The sequence below is a fragment of the Lagenorhynchus albirostris genome, chromosome 5, assembly GCF_949774975.1.
Source record: "Lagenorhynchus albirostris chromosome 5, mLagAlb1.1, whole genome shotgun sequence".
Taxonomy (NCBI): Eukaryota; Metazoa; Chordata; class Mammalia; order Artiodactyla; family Delphinidae; genus Lagenorhynchus; species Lagenorhynchus albirostris.
The window spans coordinates 63592725-63619240 of record NC_083099.1 but is presented as its reverse complement, the minus strand read 5'-3'; the positions used below and the strand labels follow the sequence as shown (position 1 = coordinate 63619240).

The 26516-nt window shown below is 43.4% G+C and overlaps 1 protein-coding gene across 1 annotated transcript in view; it reads right to left on the bottom strand.

The window, feature by feature from the left end:
• Window positions 1–310: 310 nt before the first annotated feature.
• VPS8 (VPS8 subunit of CORVET complex) overlaps window positions 311–26516 on the bottom strand; it is a 300882-nt gene continuing 274676 nt past the window's right edge. The window contains exons 46-47 of the mRNA XM_060150214.1: window positions 4271–4351; window positions 311–1032 (exon numbers count right to left, since the gene is read on the bottom strand). Coding sequence (XP_060006197.1) covers window positions 883–1032; window positions 4271–4351 — 231 coding nt within the window. The 3' untranslated portion in view covers window positions 311–882. The remainder of the gene's footprint in view (window positions 1033–4270; window positions 4352–26516) is intronic.

Genomic DNA, 26516 nt, shown 5'->3' with positions numbered 1-26516 from the left:
GAGCCTGGGAGGCAGACACCTAGCCTCTGTGCATGTGGCGTGAGCTCCTGCGGTGGTTGGTTCAATGACGTATAGGAAGTGCCCAGGCCAAGAAATGGAAAAATCCTGCTCTGGCAGCCTGGTCCCTGGCAGAGGGGGACCTGGGTGGCTGGTGCTCTGGATGGAGCTTGTGACGCAGCTGCTTATGGAATAAAGGCAGGGCTGCCCCAATCAATCAGGGTTCTTGACTTGGAGCTAATAGAACTGAATGGTGGCAACAAGGGTTCTAAACGTCCTTTATGACTTGACAGACGGAGAGTGAGACAGCCAGCAGGGCTTAAACACGAGGCATTTATTGTTAGAAATGGCAGATCTTACACTCAAATGGGTTTAAGCACAAACACATGGAAAGGGAGGTGCCCCAGCTCCCGCAAGCCCTTCATTCCCTCCAACGCAGGTTTCAGCTGTGCTGCAGCCTGGCAACCACCGTTCCCAACCGTGCTGTTCCCTGTCCCAATGGCAGCAGGAGGTGACAGCTCTCCGTGGTGCCCACCAGCTGGAGGAGACAGGCTGCGCCGGACTCAAAACGCCATCTGCAGGAGCTCCGCCTCTTCTCCACACTTCAGGGAAAATGAGAAAAAGTCCCAACAGGCAAGATGCATTTTCTTAAATAACTGGATAGAGGTATATGGCATTCATTTGCTTAATAAGCAAAACAAAATCAACCAGTCTGGTGCTGATGCTGCGGCAACATCAGGAAGAGCAGGAGTCTCCCAGGGCTGGCGGGCGTGGAGCCGCCCTCGGGCCTCGCCCGGGAGCCTGAGGGCAGCGGGGCCAGGCCTGTCAGAGGGGGCCCTCCCCACCTGCTGGGGTGGTCTCGGGGCTCCAGGCCCGGGAGAGTCTTCAGTCCTCAGTCACAGGCGGGGGTATGAGCTGTAGCTGGAAGTTCTCCTTCTGGAAGATGCTGGTGAAGGCAGGGCCACTCTGGGAGCCGCTAAACGGCCTGCAGCTCTCGCTGCCACGCTTCTGGGAGAGTTCCGTAAGCAGAGCCAGCTGCAAAGGAGGGGACACACGTCAGCCGAGGCTGGAGGGTAAGACCTGGGTGTGGACCCCAGAGCTGCATCTCGCTAACAGGCAATGGTGACTTGGCACAAGTTCATGTCATCAGCTAGGGCCTAAATTTCCTCCTTTGATGATGAGGCGGCTGGACTGGGTAAGTCCTGTGGGCACAACAAACTGTGACACTTTCTGACAAGGGGAAGCTGTCCGATCCTGAACCTCCTTCACTCTTGAGTAGTCCCTCTCCAGCGGGTGTGTGAGCCTGTTGCCTCCGTCCTCTCCCTGTGGACACACAGCCTGAGCCGCCATTCTCCGCTCTCTGCTCAGCTCACGCCACACACTCCCTGTTGGTGGGTTCTCCTTGGGATGAATGACGATCACTGGCTCCGACCCCTCTCCTTCGTGGAACCAGGACAGCTCCAAGTGGACGCCCCGCTGCCACTTCAAACTCAGAGGCTCCAGGCAAACTCACAGATGCCACCTTCTCCTCTAAGTGCCCTCCCTGCTCCTGTCCACCAGCGACACCAGCGCTACCCTCACTCTGTTACAGGCTCAGTTCTGGGAGACCTGCTGAGGAGGGGAGAGTGTTAACCCAGCCCACTGGGAAACCAGGCTTGGGCCCTCAGTGGGGCCATTCCTTTGACCTCAGAAAGGCTTTCGGCAAAAGTACAGAGCCTGACAGCCTAGCCCTTGAGATGCCCTTGATGGTCAGAGAAGAGCTGAATGCCACACCCAAGCTCCTTCATCCGGAGAGAGGGCAGCTGTGAGGACCGAGCCATCACACACAGCAGGGCGAGCCTCTCGGTGTCAGCCTGCAGGCCCGGAGTCTGCGGGACTTCTAAAAGCCCCAGGTAAGTTCCCTGAGTGAGTGCCTTTTAGGCACCAGGCACCAGGATACTAGGTCCTTTACATGAATTATGTCTAATCCTCCACAATCACCCTCTGGGTAAAAATCCCAGAGCCCTGAGAAGTTAAGTTACTTGCCCTGGGTCACCCAGCGATGAGTGACAGCATGGGACTCGAACTCTGGTCCCTGTGACAGTTTCTGCTCAGCCGAGCTGCCTACGGTTCTGCCTTCTCTGGAGATAACTTGTCTGTCACCTGCTCTCTCCTCACCTCCCCTGCCAGGTAGTCTGTCTTCCAGCTGTTCTCCAACCTCTAGCAAGGGTTCTCTCCTCACCCAGGCAATAGTGGCAGAAGACTCACACGTGTCTGTCACTTCTGTTGAAAACTCAATACCAGTGACTGGGGTAACTGGGGAGACATCTGAAGGCCCCTTGGTTCGAAGTGCCAATTTATCTAAAATAATCCAGCGCCTGCTCCTGGTTGCAACACACAGCTATGGTTCAATGCATAATTCGTAACACAGGCTCGAAAGCTCCGACTGCAAACTCCTTAGCTGGCCCAGGACACGCAGGAGGTGGCTCCCTGAAGGGACTTCCACTGCTGCCTGAGCAGGTTACAGAGTGGTGTCCCTCGCTCTGCACAAGCCCCACCTGTGCCACTTTCTGTCTTCTGTAACCCTCTCAGCTTCCCATCAGCATGTGGAGTTCTCTGCAAGGACTGTTATGTACGATGCTATAACACGACAGGTGACAGATGCTACGTAAACTGTTATGTACGATGCTATAACAGGACAGGTGACAGATGCTACGTAAACCCAAAGTTCTTTCACATTGACACTGAAGTACACAAAAAATATTTTCTGTTTTCCAAGGAAAAAGATATTTTTGTGTTCTACTTCTGTAACTTAGTGTTCTAGAAATTGATGAGTCCTGAATAGTGGCTCAACAGTTTAAAGCAGCAGAACTTCCTTAGAATAGAAGGCCCAGAAACCCAACTCCTGGGGCAGAGCCTGGCTGGAAGTGATGCCAGTTCAGGAAACCTCCTGGAATAAAAGACCCTGCCCAAGACCAGCTCTCAAAGAGAGAACACCATTTTTCCTCTGGGCTGCCAGCAACCTAGCAGGTGTGTGGGGAGTGGGCAGAGGGAGCCCAGGCATAAAAAACAGCACATAGGCAGTCTGTGAAAGCCCAAGAAAAGCCTACGGAACAAATCTGGCCTGGCTGGAATTTAGGTGTGACCTGGGGCAGGGAGGAGGTGGTAGAGTTTGGACTCCACTTCAGGTGATGGAGGGCCAGGAAAGTGCTGTAAGCAAGGGGGTAACAGGACTTTTGGGTTTGGAGATGGTGCCCAAACAGCAACCTGGAGAAGGGACAGAAGACCTGCAGTGACCTCTGTGAGCTGGAAGGAAAGGGGAGAAAGAGACAGGAGAGCTCCCTACTGAGTGGGTGGGGTGGGAGGGATGAACCCAGGGTGCCAGCAGGTGACTGCTTTGTGACCTGATGACAGAGGATGACACCCAGAGACAGGCACGGGCAAGGAGGAGCGGGTTGGAAAAGTTAATAAGTGCACTTCTGAAGTGCCTGTGGGGCCCCCAGACTGACGCTGTGGCATGACTGCTGTAGCCCTCTAAATCTGTACTCTTCTACAGCAACAGGATTCCAGACCAATGTCCCCAGTCTCCACTGCAGTTAGGTGTGGTCACATGTCTAAGTTCCAGACAAAGGAGGTAAGTGGAAGCGGTGTGTACAGTTTCTAGGAACTATCCTTAAATAGAGGGCTTATGGTCTTCCTCCTTTTTCTCCACCTTGCTAGCAGGAATGCAGATGTGATGGTTTGAGCTGGGGCAGCCATGCTGCATCATGCAAATATAAGCCATATGTTAGAGATGGCAGAGCCACAAAGTAGAAGAAATCTGGAGAGAGGTTTGTGGAAGATGCCCTGGGATGCCCATATTTACAATTCTATTTTGGTTAAGCCACTACAACTTAGCATTTATCTTTCATGGCCAAAGCAAATTCAACCAGTGCAGATGTCCAGCAGAGTCTGGGGCTTAGGGCAGATTTGGCAGTCATCAGTATAAACACAGGCTCCCAGATGAGGGATTAGGCTTATGCCTGCTCTCTCTGGAGGCAGTACAAACACAGATGCCCTTCTGTGTCCTCACAGCCCAGGGCAGGTAAGGGACAGATATCTTTCTACTTCCTCTGCATCCTTTGCCAAGTTCTGAGTGCTCCCTGGGGTCAGGGCTCCACAGAGCCATAACAGGGATGCCAGGGCACCTTACAGACTAAGGATGAGGCTGGAGTGAGGACCTGAGAACACTGTGTTACCAAAACACTCATTATAAATAGGGAAATAAAAACGTAAACAACCACACCCACATTACCCTAGAACTTCCTCGGTAGAGATGGCAAAGCTGGTCAAATGCTTGGATCTGCTGTGGATCCAGAACAGGTTCTGAGGTTGCCTGAGAAATCAAAAGCAATAAGGTTAGTAATAGCACCCATGGGCGGCCTCTGTATTTGGTCAGCGGTGAAACAGGATGCAGTGCTTCCTTCACTCCTCTGAAGAAAATCCATGCTACCAGCAGCTGATAGTTTACCGAACATGGATTAGACATGGCCGTGTGCCTCCACACGCCCTTGATGCCAGCTCCAGGCCGACAGCCTCCCTATGGCCCCTTCCCATGTGGTCTCCAGATTCTCCGTACTTAAAAACGAAGAGACATGGGAACATATGTATATGTATAACTGATTCACTTTGTTATAAAGCAGAAACTAACACACCATTGTAAAGCAATTAGACTCCAATAAAGACATAAGAAAAAAAAAAAGAGCTTCCCCTGGGGCTTCTTGGTCCCTCTTGGCCTTTACTCTGCAGAATAATTTAGCTGCACCCAGCCTGGCAACCCCGGCACTGAATACAGCCAGCAAAGATGCCCCTTCTTTGTGCTGCCAGTGGAGATACGTTATACATGAAAAAGCATGTCATTTCCCTGCCTCGTTATAAAGCTGGTGGCCACCTAAGGGGCTGAGATTTTAATCTGCTTTTGGGAGAGGGGAAGTCTAACTTGCTTTTCCAGCAGTCTCGTTTTGTTCCACTGGTTACTGCGCCCAACACTGTGGTCCTACTCTTGGTGGATCAGATCCAACTCACAGCTAGAGGAAGAAATGGGATCCTGGCAGAGGCCGCCATAAGCTTTGGAGTCAGAGGTGAACCGGAATACCAGTTCTGATACTAACCTGCTACGTGACCTTAGGCAAGTTCCTGCTCTGACTTGTGAGACAGGATAATGCTTCCTTATGAGGTTACTGAACATTAAATTAGATGAGATCCATATTTAAAGTGTCTTTTACCTGCCTGCCCCCACCCCATAAAGGCTCAGTATATGCTGGTTTTTGTTTTTTGTTTCTTTTTTAACATCTTTATTGGAGTATAATTGCTTTACGATGGTGTGTTAGTTTCTGCTTTATAACAAAGTGAATCAGTTATACATATGTTCCCATATCTCTTCCCTCTTGCGTCTCCCTCCTTCCCACCCTCCCTATCCACCCCTCTAGGTGGTTACAAAGCACCGAGCTGATCTCCCTGTGCTATGTGGTTGCTTCCCACTAGCTATCTATTTTACGTTTGGTAGTGTATATATGTCCATGCCACTCTCTCACTGTGTCACAGCTTACCCTTCCCCCTCCCCATATCCTCAAGTCCATTCTCTAGTAGGTCTGTGCCTTTATTCCCGTCTTGCCGCTAGGTTCTTCATGACCATTTACTTTTTCCTTAGATTCCATATATACCGTGTTAGCATACGGTATTTGTTTTTCTCTTTCTGACTTACTTTACTCTGTATGACAAACTCTAGGTCCAGCCACCTCACTACAAATAACTCAATTTCGTTTCTTTTTATGGCTGAGTAATATTCCATTGTATATATGTGCCACACCTTCTTTATCCATTCATCTGTTGATGGACATTTACGTTGCTTCCATGTCCTAGCTATTGTACATAGAGCTGCAATCAACATTTTGGTACATGACTCTCTTTGAATTATGGTTTGCTCAGGGTATATGCCCAGTAGTGGGATTGCTGGGTCGTATGGTAGTTCTATTTTTAGTTTTTTAAGGAACCTCCATACTGTTCTCCATAGTAGCTGTATCAATTTACATTCCCACCAACAGTGCAAGAGTGTTCCCTTTTCTCCACACCCTCTCCAGCATTTACTGTTTGTACATTTTTTGATGATGGCCATTCTGGTGTGAGATGATATCTCATTGTAGTTTTGATTTGCATTTCTCTAATGATTAATGATGTTGAGCATTCTTTCATGTGTTTGTTGGCAATCCGTATATCTTCTTTGGAGAAATGTCTATTTAGGTCTCCTGCCCATTTTTGGACTGGGTTGTTTGTTTTTTTGATATTGAGCTGCATGAGCTGCTTGTAAATTTTGGAGTTTCATCCTTTGTCAGTTGCTTCATTTGAAAATATTTTCTCCCATTCTGAGGGTTGCTTTTTTGTCTTGTTTATGGTTTCCTTGCTATGCAAAAGCTTTGAAGTTTCATTAGGTCCCATTTGTTTATTTTTGTTTTTATTTCCATTTCTCTAGGAGGTGGGTCAAAAAGGATCTTGCTGTGATTTATGTCATAGTGTGTTCTGCCTATGTTTTCCTCTAAGAGTTTGATAGTTTCTGGCCTTACATTTAGGTCTTTAATCCATTTTGAGTTTATTTTTGTGTATGGTGTTAGGGAGTGTTCTAATTTCATTTACATGTACCTGTACAGTTTTCCCAGCACCACTTATTGAAGAGGCTGTCTTTTCTCCACTGTATATTCTTGCCTCCTTCATCAAAGATAAGGTGACCATATGTGCGTGAGTTTATCTCTGGGCTTTCTATCCTGTTCCATTGATCTATCTTTCTGTTTTTGTGCCAGTACCATACTGTCTTGATTACTGTAGCTTCATAGTATAGTCTGAAGTCAGGGAGCCTGATTGCTCCAGCTCTGTTTTTCTTTCTCAAGATTGCTTTGGCTATTCTGGGTCTTTTGTGTTTCCATACAAATTGTGAATTTTTTTGTTCTAGTTCTGTGAAAAATTATGCTGGTTTTTCTTACCACAATTTAGAGCACCCTCAGTTAAACGATGGTGTGTTTCAGTGATGAAGGTGTTGACATTTGCATCCATCCTGAGGGCTGAGCGAGGGCTCTGGGACTAAAGGGAGCTTCAGAAGGTGGTCTGGAGACTCGTTCTGTTTATAAGAAAGTCCCGGCAGGAACGGCCACCAAAACAGTGATATAAACAAATGCCTGCATCCAGGATGTGGAAGAAGTTCAGGAACAGGGGAGGCACAGAGCAAGTAACATCACTCAGAACATTTACCATGTACTGAGCATTTCCTACGTGCCAAGCCCTGTGTGCTACGTGATTTTCGTGGATGACCTCATTAAACCCTCACAACCACTCTAGGAGGGAGGTTCTGCTGTGTTCATTCTCCCCCACCCCCCAAAGATTTGAACTTTAAACAGCATTACAACTTTAAGAAGTTATGTGAACTTGTGTTCCAGGAATGACTTTGCTTCTTTTCTTCAAAATTTTCACCAACCTTAGGGGGAAAAATCCTACTAAGCAGTAAGAGAGAATGGAAATAAGCACTACCCCTGAATGAATCATGCTAATGGTTGTGAAATGACTTCACAGCTTCTCTGTGAAAGGATCTGCTTCAAGACCAAGAGAGCAGCTGTTAATAAGGAGGCTCACAGCTCCTGGGCTTCTGTAATCCCACGATGATGCCCCAGAGACCAGCCCAGGACACAGCTGCCTCAGTTCTTCCTGATGCTCTCAGTGATGTGGGAATGGCTGAGGACGGCCTGATGGGAATCCCAAGCAGGGCAGCCAGAAAGAGAGAAGGATGGACCATAGGGGTCCTGCTTTTCATTCTAGACTCACACCTCTGGGTCTGCCAGACACATGGAGGGATCATCCTCTAATCTGAGAATGCTTAAACTTGCCTCGACACTTTAAGAAACACTTCTTCTCAATATAATTTGGTACAAAAACTATCCTATTCTTAGAACGTGTGTGGAGTATCACACTTCCAATAGATACTAAGTAAGACGCACCGGGGAGTTCCAAGCTAAAGATGAGCAGAAGGTTTGAGAAATACTGCAAACCAAGCTCAAACAAACAAGCGAAAAGAGAAAATATATAAATACCTTCGAGAGACTTAACACTGGTCCTCCCCCGATTTTCCAAATCCCTTCAGTACTACTGGCATGAACGGGGGAGCAGGACAGGTTAAGGACAAAGATGACACCTGCCTTTCACTGGCAATTCAAAACCTCAGCTGTGGGGCCTGCCAGTGCCACAGTCCATATGACAAGGGACCAAGCTTCCCTGATCTTACCTTTGTTTATTCCCTGGTTACTCCGTGATGCAGTTTAACAAGGAGGGTCCAAGTGGAATGGCGTCAGGAGTGGACTAGGTAAGGCAGCAGGGGCTGGGGGTGGGGCTGTTAAGGCAGGTTAATTAACAAGGAGGTTGTAAAGGCGAAGGTGGAAGATGACAAAGCAGCAAGAGCAAGAAAAGATCTCTCCTTACAGAAACACTTCTATAAAACAGCCCTTTGCCTTGAAGGGATAATGTAAGAAAAAAATCTCATGAAATGTACTACTGTACTTGTTATGAAAATGCAGATGTACAGTCTACTTGTGATGATCCAATGAAGAAATTCCCATCAGACCCTGTGCTGAGAAAAACTGTGTTGGACACAGTTACTAGTTGTGTAGACTTGCTACTAATTGTGTTTTCTTTTTTGTTTCTGTCACTAGGGAGCTCAGAACTTTAAGTGGTCAGCTACGTAAGTCTAGCAGCTGCACAAGACTTGGTGGCAAACATTTATGTGTGCTATTATAATCTGGTTTTATATTAGTTTCCATAGGCATACAGTTTTTTTTAAATCTAGATTTCCTCATTTTTTCATCCAATTGGTTGTATTTTGGAAGCCAACTCAAATCATTTTGGGAAAGCAAAGGTCAAGTCAGATCAGAAGTAGAAAATGCATATGACAAACCCACAACTAACATCAGTCTCAACAGTGAAAAGCTGAAAGCATTCCCTCTAAGATCAGGAACAAGACAAGGATGTCCACCCTCACCACTTTTATTCAACATAGTTTTGGAAGTCCTAGCCATGGCAATCAGAGAAGAAGAAGACATAAAAGGAATCCAAATTGGAAAAGAAGAAATAAATCTGTCACTGTTTGCAGATGACATGATACTATATGTAGAAACTCCTAAAGATGCTACCAGAAAACTACTAGAGCTCATCAGTGAATTCAGTAAAGTTGCAGGATACAAAATTAATATACAGAAATATCTTGCATACCTATACACTAAAAACGAAAGATCAGAAAGAGAAATTAAGGAAACACTCCCATATACCATCACATCAAAAAGAATAAAATTCCTAGGAATAAACCTACCTAAGGAGGCAAAAGACCTGTACTCTGAAACTATAAGACACTGATGAAAGAATTCAAAGATGACACAAACAGATGGAAAGATGCACCATGTTCTTGGATTGGAAGAATCAATATTGTGAAAATGACTGCACCACCCAAGGCAATCTAAAGATTCAATGCAATCCTGATCAAATTACTAATGGCATTTTTCACAGAACTAGAACAAAAAAATTTTTAATTTGTACAGAAACACAAAAGACCCCAGACTGCCTAAGCAAACATGAAAAAGAAAAATGGAGCTGGAGGAATCAGGCTCCCTGACTTCAGACTATACTACAAAGCAACAGCAATCAAGACAGTATGGTACTGGCACAAAAACAGAAATACAGATCAATGGAACAGGATAGAAAGCCCAGAAGTAAACCCATGCACCTATGGTCAATTAATCTATGACAAAGGAGGCAAGAATATATAATGGGCAAAAGACAGTCTCTTCAATAAGTGGTGCTGGGAAAACTGGACAGCCACATGTAAAAGAATGAAATTAGAACATTCTCTAACACCGTATACAAAAATAAACTCAAAATGGAATAAAGACAAATGTAAGGCTGGATACTATAAAACTCTTAGAGGAAAACATAGGGAGAACATACTTTGACATAAATCACAGCAAGATCTTTCTTGATCCACCTCCTAGAATAATGAAAATAAAAACAAAAATAAACAAATGGGACCTAATGAAACTTCAAAGCTTTTGCACAGCAAAGGAAACCATAAACAAAATGAAAAGAAAACCCACAGAATTGGAGAAAATATCTGCAAACAAAGCGACTGACTGACAAGGGATTAGTCTCCCAAATATACAAACAGCTCATGCAACTCTATATCAAAAAAACAAACAACCCGGTAAAAAAATGGGCAGATCTAAATAGACATTTCTCCAAAGAAGACATACAGATGACCAAAAAGCATATGAAAAGATGCTCAACATCACTAATCATTAGAGAAATGCAAATCAAAACTACAATGAGGTATCACCTCACACTGGTCAGAAGGGCCATCAACAAGAAGTCTGCAAACAATAAATGCTGGAGAGGGTGTGGAGAAAAGGGAACCATCTTGCACTGTTGGTGGGAATGTAAACTGATACAGCCACTGTGGAGAACAGTATGGAAGTTCCTTAAAAAACTAAAAATAGAGCTACCATATGATCCAGCAATCCTACTCCTGGGAATAATATCCAGAGAAATCCATAATTCGAAAAGACACATGCACCCCAATGTTCACTGCAACACTATTTACAATAGCCAAGACATGGAAGCAACGTAAATGTCCATTGACAGAGGAATGGATAAAGATGATGTGGTACATATATACAGTGGAATACTACTCAGCCAGAAACAGAATGAAATAATGACATTTGCAGCAACATGGATGGACTCAGTAACCTCTAAGTGAAGTAAGTCAGACAGAGAAAGACAAATATACAGAGAAAGACAAATATATGCTATCACTCATATGTAGAACCTAATTTTCAAAAGTGATACAAATGAACTTATTTACAAAACAGACAGAGATTTTGAAAACAAACTTATGGTTACCAACGGGGAAATGTTGGGGGGAGGGATAGATTGGGAGTTTTGGATTAACATATACATACTACTATAATATAAAATAGACAACCAACAAGGACCTACTGTACAGCACAGGGAACTCTACTCAATCTTCTGTAATACCCTATATGGAAAAGAATCTGAAAAAGAATGAATATATACATATATGTATGACTGAATCACTTTGCTGTACACTTTAAACTAACACAACATTGTAAATCAACCATACTCTAATAAAATTTTTTTAAAAAAGTAGAAAAGGCTACTGTTAAAAATAGAATCACACTTTCATCCCCAGGAAGTATTACACAGATGAGTCTATTCCAGGCACAGAATAAATGGCTCTAGTCCCTGGAAGTTTGCTTACTGAGGCAGAAAGTGCAGGAGTCTCAAATGATAGTCCAACCCATGTTTTCTGATCCAGCGCTTCTCCAAGCGATTTCTTTCACGTGCATAAGAACTGCAGAAAGATCTTGTTAAAATGCAGATTCTGGTTACAAGGTCTGGGGTGGAGTCTGAGATTCAGTGTTTCTCACATGCTCCTGGGTGACACTTGGAGCAGCACAGCGCTAATCTGTACCTAGAACAGCTCAGCACAGCTGGACTTCCTGTCCTCACTGCGTCCTAATGGGAGCAGGACACTCTCAGCTTATGGCCATTTGCCTTCTGATTCGACTGTACCAAATCAATCAACCAGCATTTCTCTTTTTCTAAGTGTCCCGATTAGGTATGTTGTATTCAACTTTCAATGAGTTCCAATGCATCTTAGAAGCCCTTGGGTATAATAAGAAAATTTAATAAGATAAGGATGTTTCTGCCATATGGTTTATTTTGAATCCTACTGAATTGCAAGCCCTACACCTACTCTACTACATAAGTGAACAGGATTGTGCAAATTGAGGAAAGGAAGGCTAGGAGACTTGCCCAACACAAATCAAAAATTCACAATCCAGTAAGGGTCATAACCAGGACCTCTACCTTATAAACCCTAGTCCCCCTCTCCTGGGAGAAAAGCTGGAGTAACAAATAGGTAAGTGTGCACACAAACACATACACACACGCAGACCCATAATTTCAAACACGACATGTCCAGATCAGTGTGCAGGGTTGCACTGAGTTCTGGCCTTGTCATCATCATATTCCCCCTCTAGGCCCTTAAACTCCTTGGAGATACCAAGGGAAGGGGTTTTCCAACAACGACATCCTTCAGAAATTGAAAAATGTGGTTGTTCCATGGGTGTGAAATAACTGAAGGTGACAGGACCTTTCTTACAACACAAGCCATCATCCTGGACAACCAGATACTGAACAAAGGAGCCACTGCTGGGGCTGCCCTGGGACCCTCTGGAAGCAAAGGTGCTGCAGGACAGAGATGCCCTGTTCTTGGCCAGGCGGTGGTGTCTCTGTGGAAAACTATCTGAATACAATTCATCTGAGGTGAAACAGCAGAGCTCTTTGTAGACGTGCCTAGGACCCAGTAGATGCTTACCTGTCTTAAAATCCTTCCTGGAACAAGACGGAATATTAAAAAAAAGGAAGCATTCAGGGAATGACTAATACATCACTAAGGTGAGAATTTCTGTACTCTTCTCCTTGGGTTGAGGGTTCCAGCAGTGAGGCGGGGTGAGAATGAGGGAAGGGACAGGGCCCTGGGCAGGCGGCTTGTCCAGAGAAGGCCAGTTTAGTGGTTTTATGCCCTGCCCTATGCAGGGTCCGGCCCACTCACCTCCAGGCCTCACAAATGGGGATCCAGTTCCGTTGTTCAACAGATATTTCTGGGACCTCTGCTATATCAGTGCCTGGGATATAAAGATGAGTAAATGAAGAGGAGCTTAAATGTCTCACAGATTTGGGGACATTAAAAACCCCACAAAAAGATCACCTTCTCAGAGCTGATAAGCAAAGCTTGAGAGGTTACTGAGGTATAATAACCATATACAGCATATTTGCCAGGGCAGCCTTGTTTGAAACACGCTCTCACATTATCTACACATACCATCAAAAGGTCTCTGAAATCACAACATTTTTGGGTCCAGATTACACTCTTGCACACTTGAGAGCAAACACTTAGGAAGGCTCAGCTCCAGCCCTCTCCCCGAGCGCCCCCATCCCGTCCTGTCAGTAGATTAGCTGCCACATGGCCCGTCCACAACTGCATTGTTGTGCTATAGTGTAATTATGTTTACCTGTCTCCCCGTTAGCCTGTGAACTCCTTAAATATCAGAACTTTATCTTATCCATCCTTTATTCCCAGTGCTCTACAGCCAGCAAATAAATGTTCAGCAAACATTTGCTGGACATCCCACATCCTGTTTTACTCTGCACTGTCCATTTTAGGAACGAGAGCAGGCAGCAATTTGCTCTTGGCCCAGTGTGAAATCACTGGCATTTGTCTTCCTGTTTCTAAGAACTTGGACTTTTTAAAAGATTCTTTGTGATTTCTGGCAGGTTTATCCTGTGTCTCAGTGAAATATCTATTTCATCCTATTTAATTCACTTTTGGGGAAAGTATTATTTTTCAAATGTCAGAAGATACCAACCCTTGTAAGAAGGAATGGAAATTTACCAAACCAGTGGGACTTTTGGTTAAAAGCCTCTTTCTGTTGTTGCTCTGGCACATCCTGTGCAGGGCCCTCTGTCCCACGTGACCAAAGCCTGCTTCCCAAGTGCCCGTGATAACTGCGGCGGCAGATAGACAAAAGCTTGGGCTCTAGAGCCTGCCTGCCTGAGCCCACACCCTGCATCACCAAACACTGGCACTAAAATCACTGGCAAGTTACCTATTCTCTCTGAGCTAGGGGTGTGTGTGTCTGAGAAGATCAAGAAGGTAATGCACGTGGAGCACGCAGTAAACACCCAAGACTCAGTAAGTCCTCAATAAGTGTTACCAGTCTACGCACGATACTGGTTGTGTGTACCTAGTCCTAACATGGCCACTGAACATGGAAAGAAAGGAGACATCAGAGCACAGTGCAGACAAGACTGGCCTGGCAATAAGAGGGATCGGTGGATGTTGCAGGAGAGAGAGAAGGGACAGTGGAGGGAAAGCTTCGAGAAAGGAGTGCCCCAAGGACAGGGCGCCGTCTCTCGCTCACGGCACCCAGCACTGTGCCTGGCACAGAACAGCTGTGAAATAATTATCTGCTGATAATTATCTGCTGAAAGGATGGGAAGGGTGAGCAGATTTTCTACCTCTTACCGTCACTGGGGTGTTTCTAAACCGCCTGCAATGCAGGAAGGGGAACACAGGGCATGGCTCGCACAGACCTTGGCTCCACCTGGATTCTGTGATGACTAGTGAGTGGCCCTGGCCAAGTTTTTTTAGCTTCTCTCAGCTTCTTTAGCTGTAAAACACTACTCTGCAGAATTGTGAGGATCAGAGATGACGTATGGTCCTGACACCTATTTGATGGTCAGTAATCGGCCATGACTATTGTGCCTGTGTTATCTCTGCTCCCTACGGAAGCACCTGGAAGGAAGAGCACTGGGCTGAGACGCAGGAAACTTGAGCGCTCATCCGGTCATAGCTCCCTGTGTAAGCTGAGCGGGTTGCATTGCTCCGCTGGGCCTGTGCTCCAATTTATTGAAGGGCAGTGCCACCATAGGCCACACTCTACCATCCGGGGAAGATGTGGGCGCCATGAGACGATAGGCATTTAGGGCACGGAATTTTCAAGTAAGCTAGTGGTGTTTACTGAAGCTAATCGTGGATTTTATTGCATCATCAGAAGCAAACTAGGGCAACCAACTACAGACACTGTCACAAAGACCCATGATAGCCCTGAAGAGAAATAGTAGATTCAGTCTAAGATGCTGTACAGAGAAACTGATTTGCCAAATCAGTGTCATGCACAAAAGTGGGAGCAACAAAATTTGAACACGGTCTGTTTGGCGAATCCTTAAACATAAGGCGCCCTACCTAGACCATCTAACCCACTAGCACAGAACTGATCAGGAGTGATTTTCCAATTGTAAGAGAAAGAAAAACATACTTGATACTATCTGCTAGAGCAAATTTCTTTCTCCCCATGTAATGAAGTCCAGCGATAAGAGCTGAAAATTAAACTGCAGCTGAACATTAGAGGAAGAAGCAATGACAACCCTGGAAATGACCTTGTAACACTCAGCATTAAAGTAAATCCGGGGAAAAATGAGGCTCTGATGATCTGGGAGAGCCACAGGGAGAGGGATGCTGGGCTGACATAGTGACTCAAAAAGCTCAGTGACTCCCAGACGTGGTGGAAGTGAGAGCTGTAATTACATTCGATGCAAGGAAGAAAACAAACCAGGGCTTTCAGGATCCACGGGCCTCGTAACTGGCACATCAAGCTTGATACAGGAAACAACTATGATCCGTGCCACCCTGAAGGCTGGGTTCCTAGGAACATGGATAATAACACTAGGGATTCTGAATACAGAGCCTTCCGAGTCACACACGCAGACAGGGACAGTCACAGAAGACTAAGCTCTGCTTGTTCGTGTCTTATTCTCCACAACAAACAAGGTCCTGAAATCAAAATCCCAACATTTTCCTTCCTGATTGTCTTCCCACGCGAGCACATGACAGGTGAACCTAGTCTAATTCTGCAACACGATATTTGTCTGCACGCACTCCAGGAGCCTTCTACTGGCAGCTCTGTAACTGGCTGGCGGGGATGGGGGCACAGATGGAGCAGAATGAACGAAATGAGAACGGTATTGCCCACCTGCTCCCACCTGCCTTGGCCTCACTACCAAATCCTCCTCTATTTCTAATAGAGTCAGACTTTTGCCACCACCTAAGCTGTTTCAAACTAGAGGTCCTTAATATTTAACACTCTTGCCTAAAATGAAACTCTGACTTCAGAGGGAAGAGTGAAGCCATACTTCCTTCCCCACCTGCAAACAGAAAACACCTTTCCTAAAATTCCCACCCACGGCGCAGTTTGCTTTCACACAGAACCTGGCCCCTCACACACCCTCCTTTCCCAATGCCTCAAAACACTCAATTAGCTCAAAGCTAATAATGAATCAGGTGAAGAAATAATAAAATAAGCAGGTACATTGCTAAGCTGACTGGAGAGAGGAGGGAAACACCTGGCAGAACATCTCTTAAGGAGATTTCACTTAGAACCAGCTATGAGGGAAGAGAGTATTTGAGGTTGGAGATGGAAATGTGAAAGGCTGACTGAAAATATCCATAAAAAACCAAGACCTTCAAAACCACAATTAAAAAGAAAAAGCACAGTGACTGTTCACAGCAGAGGAAGAAAGTGCTGGTTTAAGTCTTCCAAGGTGTGAAAAGGAGTAACAACCACCACTGCAGCAGCTGACAGTTATTGAGCAAGTGATTACTGCGTGCCAGCCTGTTCCAAGCCCTGAGCGTGTACTACCTCACCTCCTCTAATCATCACAAACACCCCATGAAGTTGGTTCTTTTGTTATCCTCATTTTACCTTTGAAGGAACTAAGGTCCTGGGTGCAGGATGTGCCCAAGGTCACTCTGGCTGGTGGCAGAGCCCAGATGTGAACTTGGGCACTCCAGTCCCAGAGGTTTCTTCTACTTGCCATGCTCTTGGTATCGGTCTGGAAAAAGCCTGACAGAAAGTCACTTTCAAGGGACTCAGAAGGCTGTGTCAGGAGCACACTAGGTACAAACAGCTCATGCAGCTCAATATCAAAAAACAACACAATCAAAAAGTGGGTGGAAGACCTAAATAGACATTTCTCCAAAGAAGACCTACAGATGGCCAAAAAGCACATGAAAAGATGCTCAACATCACTGTTTATTAGAGAAATGCAAATCAAATGTGTACCGCCTCACACTGGTCAGAATGGCCATCATCAAAATATCTACAAACAATAAATGCTGGAGAGGGTGTGGAGAAAAGGGAACCCTCCTGCACTGTTGGTGGGAATGTAAATTGATACAGCCACTATGGAGAACAGTATGGAGGTTCCTTAAAAAACTAAAAATAGAACTACCATATGATCCTACTCCTGGGCACATACCTGGAGAAAACCATAATTCGAAAAGATACATGCACCCCAGGGTTCATTGCAGCACTATTTATAATAGCCAGGACATGGAAGCAACTGAAATGTCCATCAACAGAGGAATGGATAAAGAAGATGTGGTACATATATACCATGCAACCATAGCAAAGAACAAAATAATGCCATTTGCAGCAACATGGATGGACCTAGAGATTATTATACTGAGTGAAGTTAAGTCAGACACAGAAAGACAAATATCACACAATATCACTTATATGTGGAATCTAAAAAAAAGGGTACAAATGAACTTATTTACAAAACAGAAGTAGAGTCACGAATGTAATAGAAAACAAACTTGTGGTTACCAAGGGATAAGGGGGAGGGAGGGATATATTGGGAGACTGAGATTGACATATACATGCTGCTATATATAAAATAGATAACTAATAAGAACCTACTGTATAGCACAGGGAACTCTACTCAATACTCTGTAATGGCCTATATGGGAAAAAAATCTAAAAAAGACTGGATATATGTATAACTGATTCACTTTGGTGTACACCTGAAATTACACAACATTGTAAATCAACTTTACTCCAATAAGAATTTAAAAAAGGGGGGAAGCACACTAGGACTAGCTGGGGTCAATATCTGAGCCACGCTCTTGAAACGCTGATGGCCTCTCACCTCCTTCAGGGGATCCTTCACGATTCTGCTTTTTAGTTAAAGAAACTCATCGTATCAGGCCTATGAGGTCTCAACAAAAAGCCCAGGAGACAGAGACAGCAGATCCGATGAATATCCTCTACAGCTATTAGTGTCAGGCCTAAAAGTGCACCTTGGAAGGCTGGGCTGCAGAAGCCCCGTGAAAGCCAACGGTGCTAAGGACCAAGCTAAGCTCTTGCAGTGAGAGACTTCACACGTGGTGAAAAGGCAGTTGTGTGCACACACCAGGACATGAATGTTTTCTGCCACCACAGAAAAAACTCTGAACTCGGCTGACACTAATTAGTTGTGTTGATACCCTTGATGTCAGTTATCTCATCTACAAAACAGAAGGTACCTGCATAGCCTACCTCACAAGGCTCTTGTGAGGGGAGCGGAGGGGAGGGAAGAAGGGGAGAAGAAGGAAATGGAGAAAACGTTTCCTGGCATCTATTTAAGTCTCTGGCCTTATTCTACTACTTTCGTGTTTGATGTGTATATTAACCCAACAGGTAGATTTGATTGTCTCTAATTTACATGGGAGGAAACTGAGGTTCAGACATGTTAAAATACAATTTGTAAGAGACAGGGCAGCTCCTGATAATAGGTCTAACCCTAAGCCCACTACCCACGTTAGCAACATAAGGTGCTACGAGTGTGTGAGGTACTAGGTACTCCTGAGGACAACCTGAGCTGCCCAGTGTGCTGGGGCCTGACACGGCATCTGCCCAAGTACCTGTCAGGATCCTTGGGGCCATCCATGAGGTCAGTGCCACTAATTCTGTGTCACTATACAAGGGACACAGTATTTTTTTTTTTTGGTTGTCCACCCATTTTGCTCCCTCACAAAAAGAAATGCCCCCCAATTGGTTTAAAGTCTCTGATACCTGTATACCCTGTCTATGCTGGGCTACTCCTTGCCTAACCTGCTTTGAAAGGCAACAACCTGGGGAAAATCCATGGTGGCAAAAACTGACTATCTCATTATGCCTAAAAGAAAGGATTAAAAAAACCCAACGGATTAGGCAACTGGAGAATGCAGTTTGAACTTTTAAATAACTAATGTAGTTCCTTGGTTAAATTCATGAAAACTTGCCTATTATCTTAACAGGGATTATTATTACTATCATTACAAAGGGTTGGTCATCTTGGTGTAATGGGAAGCTCAAACTCCCAAACCGATGAAAACGTAATTGCTGGGTGTTGTCATCCCCATGTAATGGAGGCATTATCTAGAGCCAGCGTTATCTGGGTATGTCAGGACACAGACCAGGACCATTATAACTAGAAATGAAAAATGAAAGTACCAGGAAATGAGGTGAATGACAACTAGGCTGGGACCCCCAACCTCTTTCCTTCCTGAGGGCACTGTCCTATGCAAACTTGCATTTTGCTACATGGTATATCGTGGTTCCTCTAATCTTGCTTTTTCTTTCTGTCAGGAAAGGACCAGAAAGATTTACTTTTATGGGAAGAACACTCACAAAGGAAGCTCTTCAGTGGTGTGGCATTTTCCGTTAGTCAGGAATCCCCCTTTGTCTTATTTAAAAAAATTAAAACAGGGAATTCATATATGTAATTAAGGCTTGCTACCCTTTGATTATCTAACTGATTGTTGTCTACTTAAGAAGAAAGTCAAACCATTATCTTGATGGATGCCACTGTCGGGTAGCAATGATGACAAAGCTCTCCTCTAAGGGTAGGGTCCTTAATGATATTTTATCAGAGTCGTGATTGCTGAAACATTTTAAGTTGCAGTATTCCTGCCCATTTTAACTGGGCTAAAATGATTACCTGATAACAAGGAGTATAGAATCAACTGGAAAAGCAAGTTTAACCCTGAAATTAGCAAAACCCGATTCAAGTTAATAACATAATTACAAACCAAAGGAAAAAGAACACTGGTGCACTGTGGTTGTACTCTATTTCGTTTAGACACCAGTTTGCTGTCTACAAGAGAGAAAAGCTTTTGGACCAACAAGAAATGCCCCCCAATTGGTTTAAAGTCTCTGATACCTGTATACTCTATGCTTGGCTACTCTTTGCCTAACCTTCGCTTAACTGAAATTTATAGGAATTATACCCAACAACTGTAGATTACACTTTTTTCAAGTGCATGAATAATGTTCACATAGACCATATGCTTGCCCATAAAAAAGTCTTGATGACTTTCCAAAGATTTATATGTTACAGGGTACGCTCTCTGACCACAACAGAATTAAATTAGAAATCCAAAACAATAATGTATCTAAAGAAACCTCAAATATTTGAAAATTAAAATAATATACTTCTGAATAACCAATAAGTGAAGAAGAAATCACAAGGTAAAATAGAAAATATTTCAATAATGAAAGTATAACATTATCAAAATTTGTGGGATGCAGCTAAAGCAGTGCTTAGACAGAAATTTATAGCTTTAAAGTTTTATATTAGGTAAGAAGAAAGGCTTACTAAGTTTCCACCTTAAGAAGCTAGAAAAAGAAAAGCAAATTAAATCCTAAGTAGAAAGAAGGAAGACAAAAATAACTAAATGGAAATTGCAGAACTGACAAGTATAATATCTGATGTGAAAAACTCACTGGATGATCTTGACAGTCGATTTGATACTGCAGAAGAAAAGATCAGTGAATTTGAAGCCATGACAATAGAAATTACTCAAATTGAAGCACAGAGAGAAAATAAGGTAAAGATAATGAAAAAGGCCTCAGTGACCTGTGGAACAACAACAGTGACTTGTGGAACAACATTAAACTGTCTAATATATGTGTACTTAGAGGCCCAGAAGGAGAGAGATTGGGGCAGAAAATATATTTCAAGAAATAATGGCCAAAAGTTTTCCAAAATTGATGAAAATATTAAACATATAGATCCAAGAACCTTAATGAACCCCAACAAAAAAAAAACGTAAAGAAATCCACACACACACACAAAAAGAAATCCACACCTAGGCATATCATTGCTGAAGAACAAAGATAAAGAGGAAAACTTGAAAGCAGCCAGAGGGAGAAAGGACATTGTATACAAGGTGTTATCAGCTGCCTTCCCTGGAAAAAAGACACTAAGATGGAGATCTATGTGCCGGCAGTTACTGGTGGGTGCTTGGAATGGAAACCTCTGGGGAAGTAAAGGATGCAGAAGTGGGCAGAGGGAGAAGTTAAACTGTGATGCAATCACAACATAGGCCCCAGGTGATCCCAAGGAGAGTTCTGGAGCTAAGATGGCTTTGAAGAAATTGTCCTGCATTAAGAAGAAATTGTCCTGCATTAAGACAAGGTGTTCTGGCCTTTATAACCCTTCAATCACTAGACATTAGATGCAGGCCACTCTCAAGAAGAGGCTGTCACTGTTGGCAAGATACATCCCCTTTAGCTGAGGACAATTCCTAGAGAAGGATGAGCTGAAAGCTATCGGCTGCTGAAACTCCCGGCAGCTGAAGGAATGAGTACTTCTCATTCTCCTGGAGGATGGGAGAACAGGGCACCCACAACATCCACAACAGAGGAAAACAATGGTAAGAATTACCACTGATGACTTACTAAAACAATGCAAACCTAAGACAGTAGAATAGCATTTTTAATGAACTGAAAGGAAAAGATATGGACTGTAATAATCATGGACATTTTACAAGTGTGACAATCAACAAAAGCTTCTCAAGGGGGGAAATCTTTATAGATCCCTTTGTGGAATGAACTTGTACTTTGGCTCAGAAGGTCCCTGGGTCCTGCAATGCCTGTCCAGGACTCCTGTGCCCATGAGAAAACTATGCCAGGCATTTTCTCAAAGCATCAGGCCTGTGTGTGCTCTTCTCAGCAAGCTTCATGGCAATCACTGCAGTCCTTACCAAATATCTCTGATACGACATTGTAAATTATAAGGAATCAATATACTGGGTACATGTAAAACTTTTTTTTCCCGGGAATCAAGGTGGACGTGTGGGACAAAAATTGAGGCAATGCAAAGGTGGGTTTCACTGTAATTACTGCAGTAATGATTTTAATATTATTCAATTTCAATAAACTATCCTGTTTTAGGTAGTGGAGATTAAAAAGTTTTCATTCAAGATTCCTCCTCTCCAAATGCTTTTCAGCTATTATTGAATTCTACTCAGGTATATTTTCATTTTTTTGTTTTTTATATTTTCGTTTTGTTCTGACACTCTCCATTATTTATTTTTGTCCTTTTCTGCTGTTTGCATATTGAAAGTTACTTCAAAGCAGCTGAGGAGACAGGTGGGGTATAACACATTAAAAAACCCCCAACAAATAACAAGTTAGAAAGTTAGGCCAGACACTGGAAACAATAGAAGGTAGTTTATGCCAAGTAACAAATGAAGTATGGGTAACAACCGCTACAAGAATTCAAAGGAAGAGGTGATCAGGTCAAAGACATTTAAATTCAATGTTAGGAACTGCAAGTGAGCCCCCTGGTATCTCCCTAGTCTATTCACTCTGCTGCTATGCTAGAGGTTTACCTTCACCTCTCTCTCCAAACTTCCAACATTTCTCACTTCCTCTGTATTCTCAATGGATTTCTCAGTGCACTAGAAAACACGGAGGAAGACCCCCCCCGCCCCCCCCCCGCCCCAATGCTCACCACCACAGCCACCAAGCTGCGTCCCAGGCAGAGTGGCCTCCATGTTGTTCCTGGGACACACTGGCATTCTCCTGTGTCCAGACCCTGTGTCTGCTGTTGCGTCTGTCTGGAACACTCTTTCTCCTCATGCTCACATGACTGAACCTTCACTTTTTTCATGTAGAAAATGTTAGCTATCAACCTTTGGTGACCACTCCTTTTAAAACACCCATCTTCCTTTTTAGCTCCTTCATCATGTTTTTCCTCCACAGCCTTCTCAGAATCTGACATCCCATATGTATACCCATGTATCTTACCATATGTTTGTTCAATATCTACCCTCTGCCACCTGAATGAGCTCTGTGAAGGCAGAGGCTTGGTTTTGTTTCCTGTAGGATTCCTTGCACTTAGACCCATGCCTGGTGTACAGAAAGTGCTCAATAAATATTTTTTGAATGAATGAAGCAGAATTTGAGCTGCAGGTTAAAAATAAGGCATCACTTACGAGGGGAGTGAAGGAAGGACATACCAGATTATGTAAAGGAGAGGAGGAGTAAATATACGGGCATGGGATTCATTACGTTTAGGAAAATGAGAAATTTCCTTTAGTTAAGGAAAGGAAGAGAAGATAAGGATGAAATGTGGGCTGGTGATGCATCAGCAGCCTAGACGGTCACTCGAAACTTATTCAGATTTAACTTTGTTAGCAACAGGGAGCAACTGAAGTTTTCTCAGCACTAGAAGAGGTGGAGGAGGATGGACTGGAGCTCCAGGAGACAGAGACAGTGAGGTCAGTGAAGAGACTCGTGGAAGTAGAGGTGTGCACTGATTGGGAAATGACAACACTATTGAAGCAAATGGGAAGTATAGAGAAGGAGATGGTTTTGGCACTGTTGAAGAAGGCTTCTCAGAGCTAAAAGCAAAACGCAGGGAATTAGATAATCCTTCCAAAGATTGCAAAGAAATTTCTATTTAATTTCATTTTCTCTTACACATTGCTGTGAAGTTGCTGGAGACAGATACGAATTGCCCCACTTAGTACCATAAAAAGGTAGCCTTAACTGACTCGGCCAATAAATGAAAAAGTTAAGTGATGTAACCATGTAGAGTGGGGTCTCGTTAAGAAAATGCTGTGTTTGGAATAGTATCTACCGTCAACAGATGTTTCACTACAAACCAGGAGGCTAAAACTTATTCATGTTGTAACAGAATCACAACCAGAATGCCCCTAGGATATGTGTAGAAAACAACAAAAACACAAAAGTCCCAAGGCAGTGACCTGTCAGACAGAACAGATTGTACTAAGTACCCGCCCACACTTCATTCATCTTCTCTTCCTTTGCTTCTGCTTTAACCAAAGAAGATTTTTCACTGTTTGCTGAACATACTCAATCCCATGTTCTGATACTACATGAAAGGCGTGTGAGCTTTCAGGGGTGATGCAGTAACTGCTTTGGGACAGTGGTCCAGACAGAAAGCTGTACTCTGGGTAACAGTATATCAGCCACTCAAGAACTTCACATACATTAAAGCAGCTCAAACTGCAAAGCTCTGCTGTTTGGATTCTATGACCTTTACGAATAGGTGATATTTCAACAGAGTGCAATTAAGAATGGCCTACTGAGTTGTCTGAATGCCAAACAGGCTGTTAGTTGCTCTGTCATGCATGCTGAAGAGAAAAAAGATCTCTGCCATATATTGTAGGAAGGCCGAAAAGCTTCATCAGGAAATACTGTTGGAGGGGAAAGGCCCGTTTGTAAGTTGCTCAATACTCTAAACTGCAGTAGGATCCAAAACTCCAAGGAGATGGTAGACATGATGGCACTACTTGTTTTGATAAGGGAATCCACTTCCATATCCTGAGGGGACAAGGGTAGAATAAAGAACCACCACTGGCTCTGATGTGGTCTCACATACATATATCATATGATTAGACTCTACTAAGTGGAAACAATCCTGTCAACTGTTCATGAAGTGGTGTGAACAGAAGCAGAAAAATCACATCCATTGACCCTCAATTGCCAAGGTATGCGGACTAATAAATAATGTGACCTAGGTCTCTCATGATGAGCTGTAGGGCTCTATCCCAGGCTTTGTTCTATACAAATATTTTATCCATGACTTGGATAAGGATTAAAATGCATGGTATGAAAATCCATGACTCCCAAAGGTTATAAACTGAAACAATGTAAGAAAAGCCCTGCACTGGCTCTAAAAACTAATTTATTTACATAGGGTGGGATCAGGAGCATGTCTGAACAGAATTAGGAGTTTGCTATCAAACATGTTCGTTGAGTCAACCATGCAAAATGGCTGCTAAAAAACAATGTGCTTCTGGTGTGATTTACAGAAACAGAACTTAGAGTAATGAAAAGGCTGCATATTGTCCAACTACATGACGTTCTGGAAAAGGAAAAACTATGCAGACAGTGAAAAAAAAAAGGCAGTTGCCAGAAGTTTGCAGGGAGGGAGGGAAGGATGACTAGGTGAAGCATGGGATATTTAGGGCAGTGAAACTATACTGTATGATACAGTAATGGTTGATACATTTCATTATACATTTGTCAGCACCCACAGAACATACAACACAGAGCGAACTACAGTGTAAACTACAGGCTTTAGTTAATAATAATTTTCAATGGTGACTCATCAATTGTTAATACATGTACCACAGAAATGCAAGATGTTAATAACAGGGGAAATTGGGGTGAGGGGATATATGGGAACTGTGTACTTTCTGTTCAGTATTTCTGTCAACCTAAAACTGCTCTAAAAAATAAAGTGTATTAATTTAAAAAAATCATTAAAGCATTCAAATGCTACATTGGAAAATATTCACTTAACGCAAAAGAAATGGGTGAGGAGTGGATCTCCACATTGGGTAAGAATTCTGCGATCCCTTGAAATCCTCAGCTAGTCTCACTGTGCAGGTCAGAAGATATGCATAATTATCATTGAGAAGGATGAGTACCACAAATGGTCACCACTGTCCTTCTTAGTAACTGTTTCCTGCTGACATTCTTTCTACCTGAGAAGTAACAGGCAGACTTCGGAAAATCTCAGGTCACTATATATAGTATCATGTCATCAGCAAATGACATGATACTACATATAGAAAACCCTAAAGACTCCACACAAAAACTACTAGAACATGAATCCAGCAACGTAGCAGGATACAAGATTAACATACAGAAATCAGTGGCATTTCTTTACACTAAAAATGAAATAGCAAAAAGGGAATGTAAAAAAACACTGCCTTTTAATTATTTATTTTCAAATTTTCGAATATTATTTTTTTATACAGCAGGTTCTTATTAGTTATCCATTTTATACATATTAGTGTATACATGCCAATCCCAATCTCCCAATTCATCACACCATCACCACCAAACCCCTGCCACTTTCCCCCCCTGGTGTCCATACGTTTGTTCTCTACATCTGTGTCTGTCTTTCTGCCCTGCAAACTGGTTCATCTGTACCATTTTTCTAGGTTCCACATATATGTGTTAATATACGATATTTGTCTTTCTCTTTCTGACATACTTCACTCTGTATGACAGTCTCTAGATCCATCCATGTCTCTGCAAATGACCCAAGTTCGTTCCTTTTTATGGCTGAGTAATATTCCATTGTATATAAGTACCACAACTTCTTTATCCATTCGTCTATCGATGGGCATTTAGGTTGCTTCCATGTCCTGGCTATTGTAAATAGTGCTGCAATGAACATTGGGGTGCATGTGTCTTTTTGAATTATGGTTTTCTCTGGCTATAGGCACAGTAGTGGAATTGCGGGGTCATATGGTAATTCTACTTTTACTTTTTTAAGGAACCTCCATACTATTCTCCATAGTGGTTTTATCAATTTACATTCCCACCAACAGTGCAAGAGGGTTCCCTTTTCTCCACACCCTCTCCAGCATTTGTTGTTTGTAGATTTTCTGATGATGCCCATTCTAACTGGTGTGAGGTGATAGCTCATTGTAGTTTTGATTTTTCTAATTATTAGTGATGTTGAGCAGCTTTTCATGTGCTTCTGGGCCATCTGTTTGTCTTCTTTGGAGACATGTCTATTTAGGTTTTCTGCCCATTTTTTGATTGGGTTGTCTGTTTTTTTTTAAATATTGAGCTGCATGAGCTGTTTATATATTTTGGGGATTAATCCTTTGTCCGTTGCTTCGTTTGCAAATATTTTCTTCCATTCTGAGGGTTGTCTTTTAGCCTTGTTTGCAGCTTCCTTTGCTATGCAAAAGCTTTTAAGTTTCATTAGGTCCCATTTGTTTATTTTCGTTTTTATTTCCATTATTCTAGGAGGTG